The sequence below is a fragment of the Lactuca sativa genome, chromosome 6 (genome assembly GCF_002870075.4).
Source record: "Lactuca sativa cultivar Salinas chromosome 6, Lsat_Salinas_v11, whole genome shotgun sequence".
Taxonomy (NCBI): Eukaryota; Viridiplantae; Streptophyta; class Magnoliopsida; order Asterales; family Asteraceae; genus Lactuca; species Lactuca sativa.
The window spans coordinates 65,670,044-65,685,325 of record NC_056628.2 but is presented as its reverse complement, the minus strand read 5'-3'; the positions used below and the strand labels follow the sequence as shown (position 1 = coordinate 65,685,325).

General features: G+C 32.4%; 2 protein-coding genes across 2 annotated transcripts; one reads left to right on the top strand and one right to left on the bottom strand.

The window, feature by feature from the left end:
• The first annotated feature begins 7,980 nt into the window (after positions 1-7,980).
• LOC111877512 (beta-galactosidase 8) lies at positions 7,981-12,973 on the top strand. Its single transcript, XM_023874037.3, has 17 exons — positions 7,981-8,591; positions 8,696-8,791; positions 9,069-9,181; positions 9,281-9,347; positions 9,438-9,530; positions 9,683-9,826; positions 9,921-10,115; positions 10,199-10,286; positions 10,367-10,485; positions 10,735-10,896; positions 11,108-11,310; positions 11,403-11,494; positions 11,573-11,682; positions 11,763-11,876; positions 11,937-12,032; positions 12,109-12,317; positions 12,418-12,973. Exons 1-17 carry the CDS (start codon positions 8,418-8,420, stop codon positions 12,863-12,865), a joined length of 2,523 nt encoding a protein of 840 aa, XP_023729805.1. The 5' UTR covers positions 7,981-8,417; the 3' UTR covers positions 12,866-12,973.
• LOC111877513 (uncharacterized) lies at positions 12,905-14,668 on the bottom strand. The gene is made up of 2 exons (XM_023874038.3): positions 13,837-14,668; positions 12,905-13,747 (listed from the first exon to the last, which is right to left on the bottom strand). The coding sequence occupies exons 1-2, from the start codon at positions 14,285-14,287 to the stop codon at positions 13,008-13,010; spliced, it is 1,191 nt and encodes a 396-aa protein (XP_023729806.1). The 5' UTR covers positions 14,288-14,668; the 3' UTR covers positions 12,905-13,007.
• Positions 14,669-15,282: the final 614 nt, after the last annotated feature.

The following is a 15,282-nucleotide window of genomic DNA, read 5'->3' as shown; positions in this document are numbered from 1 at the left end:
TAATAATAAAAGAAATCATCTCAAGAAATCATCTCAAGTTCGTATCCATTAGAATATGACACATCGATACATGACAGAAATTTCAGGTTTTGACATAAAGAGATCGCCCTAAATCCCAGAATACACTGGCGAGTTTCATTTTTCGTAAAATTCTCCAAGATATGGTAGTGCATCTCAACATGACGAGTCGGCAGAAAGCGTTTTTCCGTTGCTTACATGCACCACATGCCAAAGATTTTCCCATAGCTATCTCTATAGATGGGTTTGGCCAACATATGTCTCCTGTGGAGTATCGTATTATCCTCAAATATCGTCTCATGATTCCAATATTCCCAATTCACGAGATATGTCATGTGTGTCGCAAGGCATGTTTGGACTCTTTTGGAGAGCTTGCAGTTCACTGTAAAGAACTCTCGGGGTTTAAATGCAGGCACGATATGGTTAAGGATGTTTTGTTTGGCATATTTAAGCATGACGGGGTGTCTGTTAAGAAATAGGCACCTGTTAATTTTTTGACCAACCCGACAGAAGGAAGGTTAACCCTCAGACCGGCTGACATTTTGATTTTTGGATGGGTCAGAGGGAAACATGCATGTGTGGACCTTACTGTGTTATCCCCAGCGAGAACCCGAAATCTTTTTCTGTAATCAAATTCATCCAATAAAAGTCAGACTCGTTTGCGTTATCACTTCATTGTATTCAAGGTCGGTTTGAGAGTCTTTAAGCCTACTACACTCAAGGGTTGAATGTTGGGAAGCGTTATCTTGGAATCTGTAGTTTGGAATCGATCCTGGACCACCTTCAAAGGGAGTTCACGGGTGCAAACTAGGTTCACGGCCGTGAACCCATGCTTGGGCCGTGAAATACCCCCTATATATATGTGGTTCACACATTTTTCTCCTCGTTTCTTCAAGCTCTAGCTGTGAACATCCCCATTCTCTCTCAACTATCTTCAACTGTGAACACTCTTTAAGGCCTCAAAACGTAAGTATTCCATCCCTTACTTGTTCATACTTAGAAACCCCCTTGATTCTAGCCTTAATTCATCACTTTTCATCACCTTCAAGAGTTCACGACCATGAATCCTTCTTCATGGGCCGTGAACCCTTCATAATGGGCCGAAAACCCTTCAAGTATTCATGTGTTCTTGGGCCGTGAACACATCTTGGGCCGTGAACCCTTCATGTGTTCATGGGCCGTGAACAACTCTTGGGTCGTGAACCCATGGAGGTTTGGCCGTGAACACTTCCTTGTCCCTCATTCTTGATCCTAACACTTCATTGTGGGTGTTTCTTACATCCTAAGGGTGTTTCCTATGATTGTTAGTGGTTTTAGACACTAATTGTAGGCCTATACATGTTAATATATGCTTAAAAGGACCGTATTGTGCTCGGGATTTCTCTTACCATACCAAGCATCTCGTTGTTGTTATTCATCCAATCCACTCCTAATCAAGTGAGTTCATACCCCTATTTCTTTACAGTTTTTACGTTTTCAGGGGGATACAAGCCAAACATCATTTATTTCGTGAAATTATACAAAACAGATTTCAAAACAATTAGAACTGATACAATTGACACATCCATAAAGTTTTCATACTTTTATCAAATATTCAGATTTTTTCATCCCTTTTGTATATTGTTGAGCATAAGGGAGGGTTTCAACACAAAACATAGAGGATTTCAATGTTTAACATGAATACATTATCAAACATATAAGCTATAATAGGTATAGTTTATGGAACAATGGACGTATCAACGTACAAACATAGATTCAATGTGATCAAACATATAACCTATATAAAGTATAGTTTATGAGACATATATTCAGCTAGTTATATTCAAGACTTCATTTTATTCTACATGTAATCATTAGTATAGCATTTTATGACTGAGCATTATTCGCGTACTTACTAAGTACTAACAAAAGTACTGAGATTATAACCACAGTCTCCTCGCGGGAGAACGTGAGTTTGTGTATAGATCTATACGGGATTGACAATCCTGCACCATAATTGTTAGCTACAGTTAGGTCGGCAAGCCTGGGTGACAAAGTCATTTCGATTCCGACCCATGAAGAACGTCGTTCAGGCAATTCAATGGTCAAGTATGGTTATAACAACTCATAAATTTGGTACTAAAAATATACGATTAATGTATGAATGGTAATAACTTCACTTAATTTTATTATAAAGTAATAGAACTACCATACATATTAGAATTTTCATAGTTTTTCCGAACTTACTATACATACTGGTAATAGCCAGGGTTTTTCATGAAAAAGGAGATTTCACATTCAAAACAATAATGCACAACACATTTAATGGTAACTAGACATATGAATTAATACATTATGAGATTCAGTAACAAAATACACATGTTAGAAAATAATGGGTTTTATTGGAAACATACAGATACATTCATTGATTCATTAACCAATTTTCCTATAAAAAACATGCTTATGAACTCACCAGCTTTATGCTAATACTCTTTCAAAATTGATTGTATTCTCAGGAAATCAGTAGGCAGGTACCTCATACAGATTTTTGAGAAGACGGAGTGTATAGAGTCACGTCTTTTACTTTTGTTATACTTTTGATGTATATAAATATGAAACAAACAGATGTAAATGTTTTTACTTAATCAATGTAATGGTTGTGTTTACTTTGATTATTATGATGCAATTGTTGTGATACTACATATGACGTCCTCCACTCCCGAACGTTTCTGTCATTTCGGTTTGGGGGTGTAACATCCCCTCTTGTGGGCGTGAGGGCTGGGAGTTTCATGGTGGGACATGCTGCTTTAAAAGTTGCTACAGGAAAAATCACCAAACATGAGAAATCGTGTATGGAAAATCAACATGTGTTCATACCATTTGCATTTGATACGTTTGTTTTCCTCGCGTCGGATGCAGTAGAGCTCCTTAACAGAGTACAACGGATCATGCATAACAATGTTATATCCCCTAGATCTATGGATGTAGTCTCTAAAAGAATTAGCTTGTTACAAAAAGGCTTAACGGCACAACTTGTTGCCCGTTTGTCATCTCGCTTGTTGTACGATGATAATTAAATTAATGAAGATATCCAGACACACATACACACACACACACACATATATATATATATATATATATATATATATATATATATATATATATATATATATATATATATATATATATATATAGGGTTAGGTTATTTTGTTTTCATTATCTATTGTGTGCATGTATGATTGATTTTGGACCTATCATTTTAGTTATTTTAAGAAAGTAATTAATGTATATTACATTTTGAAGATATAATGAATATTAATTACATCTTTAGCATTTAATATGCATTAATTACTTTCTTAAAATAACTAAAATGATTGGTCCAGAATCAATTATACATACACACAATAGATAGTGAAAACATATAAACCTAACTCTTTCTCTCTCTCTCTCTCTCTCTCTCTCTCTATATATATATATATATATATATATATATATATATATATATATATGTATATATATATATATATATATATATATATATATATATAGAGTTAGGTTCAAATGTTTTCACTATCTATTGTGTGCCCGTATGATTGATTCTGGACCAATCATTTTAGTTATTTTAAGAAAGTAATTAATGCATATTAAATGCTGAAGATGTAATTAATACCTATTATATCTTCAACATGTAATATGCATTAATTACTTTCTTAAAATAACTAAAATGATTGGTCCAGAATCAGTCATACGGGCACACAATAGATAATGAAAACAAAATAACCTAACCCTATATATATATATATATATATATATATATATATATATATATATATATATTTGTATGTAAATTTATCATTAAATTTTAAATTTTATGTTTTATATGTAGAATGACATGTATCAACATACATACACACAAATATATATATATATATATATATATATATATATATATATATATATATATATATATATATATATATATATATATATTTGTGTGTATGTATGTTGATACATGTCATTCTACATATAAAACATAAAATTTAAAATTTAATGATAAATTTAAATACAAAGTTATATAAAACATTTTTAAGCATATACTCCATTAGGTTAAACGTTTGATTCCTCAGGCATCGAAAATTTGTGCCAAAATAGCAAAAAAAAAAAAAAAAAAAAAAAAAAAAAAAAAAGCTTTAACAACAACCAACTACGAAGTGTCAAACGCCAAAATTGATCAATCTTAAATATTACTAAAAGAGAAACCTTATGACATCATCTTAAATAATCTGGACCATTGATTGTATTTTAATCTTATTTTTTCCACCTTTAGATCAAATTGCTGACATCATCTTCCTCATATGGAATGTATTTAATTCCAATAAATGCTTTCCAATCATCAATCAATAATTACATTCGTTGAAATGGAATGTATTTAATTCCAATAAAAGCTTTCCATATTTTACATATTGAATTTTCAGTTATGAAGATTTTAATATGGTCAATTTTAAAAAACATATTACTAACAAATCATTTCAATCAAGGCCTTAATATCAACCATTAATATAAATCTGTTTATATTAGTAAACCATTAATATAAAATCTTTTTTTATTAGGAAATCATTAATACCGAAAAATCATATTCAAATTATCACATATATATACGATTCATCATTAAATCCGAGACTCATATTTATTTTCAATCGTTTCTTTTCTTCAAACATTCTCCTACAACATCGTTAATATTGCTTATAACTTCCATCATCATTCTCTGCTATAAACATTTGCTCTTGTGCGCTAGAAGGTCAGTACCTTCTTTCGCTTTTTATATTTTTTTCGATTATTTTTTGTTCCTATATCAAATGTATGTATTCATATATTTCGATTTTCTTTGTCACAAATTACATGAAATCAGTTAATTACTTTCCTGAAACTTTTCAAATAAACATGAAAAGATATTAGGTACCTTTAACAAAACAAAAATTAACTATCTTGGGAACTGACATTAATTACAAAAATGTTACTTTTATATATTAGAGATGATTATGATTTTTTTTAATTTTTATGTCATAAGAATCCGGTTAATTTTGTCATGAATTTAAAATATCATTGAAATTATTATGTTTTTGTATATCATATCAACTTATTTTTTATCTTTGTATAGTAACAATAAAATTTATTAATTTACACAACAAATATAGATATTTCAAATTTTGTAATATTATTATACCTTACAAAATACAACTCCCTCCAAAATAAATTTTCGCCAGTAATTTCATCCATAATTTCAACAAATTTAAATTTGTATTTTCTTTATATAAATTTTTTTTAATGATCATGATTTTTTTTTCTCCAAAAATATATCAAACATTTACGTCTTAGATAATGCTCCCCTATTATAATTATTATTTTCCAAAAGTATATCCGTTTAATGAGGAATTTGATATAATAAAGGAAGTGAATGTTAATTAAAATGAGATATATATTCCATAATTATTACATGAGTTTATTAAAAAAATTAATATCAAAGTGTAAACATTAAGCATTTTTAAAGTGAAGTTTTAGAATATATTCAAACGATGATGTTGTACAATGAAATATAAAATTGAATAGACTGAAAAAAAAACGCTATCAAAGCAGTCAATCTTGAAAATAACATAGTTATGAAAAAATATAAAGTAAGATAAAAATTATAAGATATTAGGAGATTTGTAAAAAGTACATTTAGTAAAAACGTTACGGTTATTAGAAAAAATAAGACCGTTAAGATTAGTGAAAATATAATATATAAACTAAATTATCACAATAATAATGAAATGTCATTATTTGATATTTCATATAATTGACAGATATATCAAATTACATTGATGATATACTAAAATTATTCAAAGTTGCGCCAAAATTAATGCAAAGTTCTTGCGAACACTAAATAAATAAGAACAAACATAAAAGCTAGCATTTATATTTATAATCAATTTAAAATAAACCAATCATGATTTAGAAAAGAATATCCATTGATGATATACTAAAATTAAATCTATATAACATTTAACATTTTATAAATTATATTACATAACTTTATTTGAATAAATGAAATAGTTGTCAATATTTAATGCAATAGAAAAAACGGTATATTGGTTGTCAATATATGTTTAAATTAGGTAACATTATTATGCAAGGAACGTCTAATTAAAATGATTATAAATATATAAATATCATAACTATATGAGACGAGGAAAATCGTTCAACTAATAAAACAAAAAATAATGTCTACAAATAGATCTTTCAATAATTATATATATTTATCGTTTTCAATGTATTTTCTACACATTTCAATAATACCAATAACCATATATTTTTTTATAATCATTATACAATATCTATAAAGCATTTATGTTTTTTTATGCGTTTCCCGCGGGCTATAATCTAGTATTCCATTATTCCACGATAACTTCCCAAACCACAAACCACCTCGAATGTGGAAACATATCTTTTAGCTATCTTTTTATATTTAAATTATCACTAATAATCACTTTAATGTTGATGTATCGAAGTCACATCACGACCAATATGTCATTTTATGAAACGCATATCCAAATCGTATTCTTGATAAGAATGTATTTATTGTTAACTGATTTGTCGGCCACATCTTCGTAATATAACTTGTGGTCATATATAGTATTAGCTTATGGTGCATATCATGGTAGGGTCTTATTAACCTTTTTTCCCAAATAAATCGTTGTGTTTCGCACATTGCACATGAATCATTAGTCATAGCCATATGGTTCGATAATCGATATACAACATCAAATTAGAGAGTAGTTGTTTCAATACCAATTTCAACACGCACCCACCCACCCACCTCAATCAATTGTTGCTTTAAAGGTGCAACCACCTTAAGGTAACCATATCACCTTTTTTTCATTTTTTTGTAAACAACTCCAATAATACATTTTATAAATATAAAAACTCTATGGTGTTAACGTTAATCAATAGCTGATAGATGCTTTTTTAATCATTGGAAATTAAATATTGCATTTAAAGATTTTAATTTAAACGATTTTATAAAAGGATGCATTTATATTTTCTAGGTAAAATTTAAAAAGTGTTTTAAAAACATATCAAAAGTTGATCGATATTAATTTGTTTATTAAAGGAGATTCTGAATTAAGAACAATTAAATGTGATTAAACTAATTTTATTGGCAGATAGTTCATCGAATATCTATTGGTATGTGTGTGTCTACCCCTTTGTCCTCTTCGTCATGCCTATCTCTTAGCTTTTGTGACTTCTCTGAAGTATTTCTAAAAAAAAAAAAAAAAAAAAAAAAAAGTCGGTGTTCACACACATACATATATGTGATATAATGTTTTTATTTTTTTTTGTTTCCCATGATTTTATTCCGAGTATATCAATAATTCATTATTGAACTTAAATAATGATTCCAATGTCTGGGTATGGTTTTTCCTTTTGTATATAATATTCTCTATACAAATATCATATTTAATTTGATAAATTTCAATAAAAATATCAACCAAAAGTAAAGAACTTAATAAAGTTAATATTAAACCAGAATCAATTTCATAAATATCTACATGACAAGTACTACGTAAAATTTTAATTTTAATTTCTATAACCAAAAGAGTATGTTTATTAAAACCAAAGTAAATTACATTTTTGGTCACTGAAGCTAACCATCTTCTGAAATTTTAATAATCTTAATTTCTATAACCATATGAGTATGTTTATTAAAACTAAAGTAAATTACATTTTTGGTCACTGAAACTAACCATCATTGAAACTTTTAATCATAGTTTAAAGTTTTTCTAAAACTACAGGGATATAAATCGTTCACTAATCAAAGATTAGGGGGTTGAACATCATTTTAACAAAAAAATAGTGATCTTTTTGTAAATTCCAAAACAACGTTGTCTGCAGAGTCTGTATAATCTGTAATCTGTATAACGTTTCCGTGATTGCCACACTTTGTCCTTGTTCTCCGATCCTTATCGTATATTTCATCTCCCAAACAAAACCCTCCCAATCGTTGAAATGCGACGAATTTGTAGTCGCATTTTATAAAAATTTAAATATTTTTTTAATATATTTTTATTCAATTAATCAATTATATAATGTGGCGTCTCTCTTGCTTACTGACTAACAAACTGAGTTGTGTTTTCATCGAAGAAAATGACGATGACACGTGACTCATCGTAAAACGGTGGCGTGTCGTCTCCGACGAAAACCTTCAGTCTCTGTCTTTCTTCAATTTCATCTTTCACTTCACATTTCGCTTTGATTCTTTACTTAATATTGTATTTCCAGCAAAAGTAAGCCAAATGCTTTAAGAAAAAGAGCTTTTTGATGATGATTTAACCTAAAAAATTCACAAGAGTTTGATTAATTTGGGTTACGAAAAGGGAACGATGAGGAGAGTTTCCACAGAGTTTTTGATTGTTTCGTTTCTGGTGGTGGCGGCGGCGGCGGCGACGGTGGCGTCTGGTGTCAATGTGACGTATGATCACCGGGCATTGGTGATCGACGGCAAACGGCGGGTGTTGGTTTCCGGTTCTATTCATTACCCTCGAAGCACCCCTGACGTAATACTCCGTACACTCCACCGACACTTTCACACACACACACACACACATTCTCTGTTTCTCTTACTAAAAAATTCCAACTTTTTCTTTTTATTAAATTGCAGATGTGGCCAGGGTTAATTCAGAAATCGAAAGAAGGAGGACTTGATGTAATCGAAACCTACGTTTTCTGGAATTTGCATGAACCTGTTAAAAACCAGGTTGTTTTTTTTATCTTTACAAGAATCTTGGAAAATGAATTCAACTCTTTCACATTTTTTGGAGGGGAATTTTTCTTGATGTTAAAGTGTTTATAACTCTAATTCAAGAAAGGAACTTCCTTTTTCGGGTTGAAGTTTCAAGATTTTCTTGAATCAGCCTATTTTGGATCAGAATCTAATCAAGATTATGCATTTATGTTGATGAAATTAAATGTATTTATATATAAAAAAGACCCAATTTCCATATTAATCCTGACAAAATTATGAACTTCAACAGTATGAATTTGAAGGAAGAAAAGATTTGGTTAAATTTGTGAAATTGGTGGCTGATGCTGGTCTTTATGTTCATCTTCGAATTGGTCCTTACGTTTGTGCAGAATGGAATTATGGGTTAGTTTTAATTTCCTTTTTTTTTCAATATTTAATGATAAAAATAATCCAAATCTTGATGTTTATACTTTATACTCATTAATTTCTTTTTGCAAACAGTGGCTTTCCACTCTGGTTACATTTCATACCCGGAATTGTGCTTCGAACTGATAATGAGCCTTATAAGGTTTATTATTTACTTTCATTTTATATCAAAAGTTTTCGAATTTTTTCAACACGTTTTTGACTAAATTGAGTAAATTCACAAATGTTTTAGGCCGAAATGAAGCGATTTACAGCCAAAATAGTCGGCATGATGAAGGAGGAGAATCTTTATGCATCTCAAGGCGGGCCCATAATCTTATCTCAGGTTAGTTTACCTCAGCACGCTTAACTACAGAGTTCTGTCAGTCAGGTTTTTAGGCTGACACATTCGACCTGTCCATTGGCTCTGATATTTCTCACAATTTTAAATACTCCAACATGAGTTTAATATTGATATTAAACTTTTTTTTATTATAGATTGAGAATGAATATGGCAATATTGATAAAGACTATGGTCCGGCTGCACAAACTTATATCAAATGGGCCGCGAGTATGGCTACGTCTTTAGACACAGGAGTGCCATGGGTGATGTGTCAACAAAAAGATGCTCCGGATCCAATTGTAATACCATAAAAAAAAATCTCTAATTATTAACTTAATGACTTTTGTTAATCAAGATTAACATGTGGTGTCACATTCTTTTTTATGAACATAGATAGACACATGCAATGGGTTTTATTGTGATGGATACACTCCAAATTCTAATAATAAACCAACAATGTGGACCGAAAATTGGACCGGATGGTTTCTTTCGTTTGGTGGGGCCGTGCCTTATAGACCCGTGGAAGATATTGCTTTTTCGGTTGCACGATTTTACCAAAGAGGTGGAACGTTTCAAAATTATTACATGGTTAGTTTTATAAGTTTTTATACATTGGTTTTCACTTTTTGATTTTTTTGTGTAGTTATTTTTATATATATGTCTATGTGTAGTACCATGGTGGAACGAATTTTGGGCGTTCTACTGGCGGACCTTTTATCGCAACAAGTTATGATTATGATGCTCCACTTGATGAATATGGTATGATGATTATTTTTTGATTTGTTAAAGGTTGTTTAATTGATTAAAAGTTGTTTTTTGATTTTTGTATTATGGTGTAGGAGCACCTAGACAACCTAAATGGGGTCATTTAAAAGAGTTACATAAGGCAATTAAGCTTTGTGAAGACGCGATGGTGGCAACCGATCCAACTACTACTTCTCTTGGCAACAATCTAGAGGTAAGTCCACTTTTCTTAGACCTCGTTTGTTACATATGACAAGACAGAACAGAACATTACAGTCTTATACATCTTTTGGCATGTATTGGACTGATGTTTTGTCATTGCAAAAGATGTAAATGTTGTAAATGTTATCTAACACTATACCACTTAGAAAGTATATCTAGTGTAAGAAATGCAACTTTATTGAACTAATGATGTGGTGGGACCCGTTGTACCTTTACTAACATAATTTTTTTTGAACTTTAGGCTAGTGTGTATAAAACATCATCAACATGTGCTGCTTTTTTGGCAAATGTTGACACGAAAAATGATGCAACGGTGACCTTCAATGGCAATTCTTATCGCCTACCCGCTTGGTCTGTCAGCATCTTGCCCGATTGCAAGAATGTAGCGTTCAATACTGCAAAGGTTCGTATTCGTTTGACTTTATAGTCAACCCTATCGTATATGAAATATCAAATTCATTTTTCATATGGGTTTTTTAATAAATTAGAAACCTAATACGATACAAATTTGTAGCATTTGTTACTATCTTTTATATAACTTACCAAATTCCCACAAAAATTCTAGAATTCATTAGAGTTTTGAAATTGAAATTGAAGTTGGTCTATTTTGGCAGATAAACTCCATGGCTACAATACGAAGATTTGTAGCTAAAAAAAACGGAAACGAATTAATTGCTTCAGAAGAAATTTCGTCTGATTGGAGTTATGTTAGTGAGCCTATTGGGATTTCGAGTAATAATGCATTTAAAAAACCGGGATTAGTGGAGCAAATCAACACAACAGCGGATCAAAGTGATTATTTGTGGTATTCAATAAGGTATAAATCAACACAACTTTTTATTTTTTTTAAAAAGTTAAATATTATTTTTATTATTAGAATCTAAATTATTTTCTATGGTTATCTTTTAGTGCTGAAAGTGAAGGTGACGAGTCTGAAACAGTTCTACATGTGAAGTCACTCGGCCATGTTCTTCATTTGTTCGTTAACGGTCAACTCGCAGGTTTGACCAAGTAACAAAAAAAAAAAAAAAAAAAAAAAAATTCGGTTATTTTTCTTGATGATTTTTTTTATATTGTAGGTAGTGCAATTGGTAATGCTAATAACCCTACTGTTTCCAAGGATATTCCTATTACACTCAAACCAGGAATAAACAAACTCGATCTGCTTAGTTTGACCGTGGGACTCAAGGTTTGACTTTTGTAAATTTCATTGATTTTGATTAGTAACAATGACATACAAGAAGGGTATTTATGTAATTTCAATTACAGAACTACGGTGCGTTTTTTGATACAACGGGTGCGGGTATAACCGGTCCGGTTGAGCTTGAAGGGTTAAAGAACGGATCAACTATTGACCTTTCATCAATGCGGTGGACATATCAGGTAGACATAAAATGACAATTTTACCCTTTTGACTATAGTTTCTAACATATTGACATTTAGGTTGGACTTAAAGGAGAAGGACTAGGGCTACACACGGGTGGTTCGTCACTTTGGGTGTCCGGGGTGCCTAAAAGTCAACCTTTGACTTGGTACAAGGTAATATCATAGTTTTTATAGAACAACCATTTAATTTATCTTCATACTCAATAGTTAATATCATATGTGAAAACAGACAAGCTTTGATGCTCCTTCGGGTGATGATCCAATTGCAATAGATTTAAGTGGAATGGGGAAAGGTGAATTGTGGGTGAATGGAGAAAGTATCGGGCGCTATTGGCCAGCTTATATTGCTCCAAATAGTGGTTGTTCGGATTGTAGTTATAAAGGGTCGTATAATTCAAATAAATGCCTCAAAGGTTGTGGAAAACCCTCGCAAAAGCTGTAAGTGAAGTTTCTTTTTAGGTTAATTACAAAAATGACCAAAATCCTACTTTGTATTTTAACAAAAATGATTTTTGATCTCATTGGTATAATCTTGTAGGTATCATGTCCCTCGATCATGGTTAAAATCAAGTGGGAATGTTATGGTGTTATTTGAAGAAATCAGTGGTGACCCTACAAAAATATCTTTCACAACACAAGTGTTACAAAGTTTATGTTCCCATGTGTCCGAATCACACCCATCTTCTATCGAATCATGGAGTCAAGAAAAGTCAAGGAGAAAACGGAAACAAGAACCAAAAGTTTCCCTAGAATGCCCTCACCCTAATCAAGTCATCTCCTCTATAAAGTTTGCTAGCTTTGGAACACCTCAAGGGCAATGTGGTAATTTTAGACATGGCGAATGCAAGAGTGATAATGCACTTTCGATCCTACAAAATGCTTGCCTTGGGTTCAAGACTTGTAGTGTTGGAGTTTCGACTGTTACTTTTGGTGATCCTTGTGTAAATGTAGTTAAAAGTTTAGCTGTAGAAGCATCGTGTGAATGAAAAACACGAATATAATTATAATTATAAAATTATAAATCATAGAATAAAACCGTTTTTATTTTGTATTATAATAAAATTCAAGGAGTCGAGAGCCTTAATTTATGACCATTATTGATATATTACAAGGAATTACGATAATTGATTAGTATTGAGATATTCCGGTTGCGGGAGGGGCAGATTCGTAATTTGACTGAAACATGCAGAGTTTGCAACGAGGTGAAGTTAAAGACGGAGTTTCGTATTTGTCTTCTCCACCCATTAATGGCATCGCGATCCCTCTCTTCACTGGGCTAACATACCCTGGTCTGTAGGTTTTTCCCAAAATGCCCTCGACGTTGTCTGAGAGATTTGAGAATCGGAACTGTGTCTCGAAATGGGCAAAAGTGTCATTTGATGGTAACTGGTAGTTGTGAGCTTTTTCGTCTTCTTTGGTCACCGGAACAGCTTTCATGTCGATTTCAACCAGCCCGCCGACTGTAACTCTAACAGTGTTGGTGTCGTCGGTTCTTTCCACCGCCACTCCTCTTACTCCGGTGTTGGTTTTCCATTCTGCGTCTCCGGTGAAGGGGATGTTGACTTGTTGACCGTTGAATTTTACGAGAAGTACGTCGACGGAGTCGTCCCATTGTTGTACTTTCTTAGCTGAGAGGACGAGGGTGTCGGTGTCGAACATGATGGAGATGGACTGGACCCATGTGTAGTCACGTTTCCGGCCATTTGGGCGGTTTCCGATGAAGTGGGCGTTGATTTGGAGGTTGGTGTCGGAGACAAGAGCGAAATCACGTCCTTTTCCGCCATGGAAGTAGAACATCACTCCGTCACCTCCGACGAACCTTGGATCGTAGCATAGAGAGCCATATCCGTTACATTGTGGCCTCCTCCCTGTCATTCAATTGCAAATTAGTTAGGAAGAAGAGTGTAGATGATTAGGAATTCAAAGAAACATTTTATCGAACAGGTGGAGTACATACATTTGCAAGTAGCTTCACACTTGCTACCACAATGGATGAAGCAACCTTTGTTCTTCTTGTTCTTCTTGGGCTTCCTCTCCGGGCACTCGGCCGGACAGGTTAGTGTCTTCTTATTACAAGCTCCTTTCGATTTACACTTAGCCCGTTCGCATCCTGTTTTTGGGTCTGGTGTCTCGTCGTCGTAGTTCGTGGTATCGTCGTCGACAGGAGAAGGCTTTGGTTTCTCCTCCTTCGGAGCCGGTGCTGGTTTTGGTTTCTCGTCCTCCTTCGGCGGTTCTGGCTTTGATTTCTCCTCCGTAGGGACCGGGGCTGCCGCTGGTTTCTGGTCTTTAGGGGCGGGTACCGGTGCCGGAGTCTTATTGTCTTCAGGCTTGTTGTAGTCATCAGCTCGAACCGTGGTAGCTCCGATGGAGACGAGTAGGAAAGCCACCAGAATTAGCGCCTTCCCCATATTCAAACCTCTCTATGTTTTTCCTTTCTAGTTTTTGTGGTGTTATCTTTCTTTGAAGACTGAAATGATGGTGATTGAGATGGTTTGGGGAAGAGGAAGGGAAGCCATTTTTATAGGCAGATAAAGCAGTCGTGAAGCCATAGCCATGGAGTTCGCACCAATTCATGTCAACTGGATTTTCTTCGCTCCGAAAAGAAACTTACAGCCATGAGGACGACGAGATGCTTTCATTGTCGAAGAAACCTTTTGACTTTTTGGTTACTTTCTATTCATATCTCGAATGACTTTTTGATATATACACAAAGGAATCATTTTTATTTTTATTTCGGATAAAAAAATCCAAGTTTCTTAATTTAGGGTTAATTAAATAAATACTAGATACTTCCATTTTTCTTCATCAATTCATTATGTGATTACAAAATTGTTGCATAAATTGATAAAGTCTATGTTTGTTTGTACTTTGCTAGCTGAAATTGATGTTATATGAAAAACTTGTTGAATATTGAAAAGCAAAATGACGTTTTAGTTGAAGATATAAAATAACATAAAAACATATTTAGAAGAATATATTTTTCTAAAATTACGTAAGTGTTAATTTTGAAAAAAAAATTAAAAAGATTTTGAAAAACTAATCTAAGTGGTTTTTAAAAAGGTAGTTTATTGACTATGATTCTCCGCAAACAACCCAAAAAAATATGTTGATAGTATTATATATGAACTACATAACGTAAATGAAAATAAAAGCATATTTGAGTGGGTTCACATCGGTTGGCATCTAAGGAGTAAGGAGTTTTGCTTAACCATGCATTCATGCACTTCTTTTGGGCAGTTCGTTAGGAATCTAGGTTTTAAAATATAGTTGCTCTTTTAATTACCTTCCTGAATAAATAAAATAATAAGATATTATTATTACATATTACCTAATAAACAAAATACAAAGGGATATTTACAATCATTAGGAATGAAGTAATCACACGAAATGACCTACTTTTTAA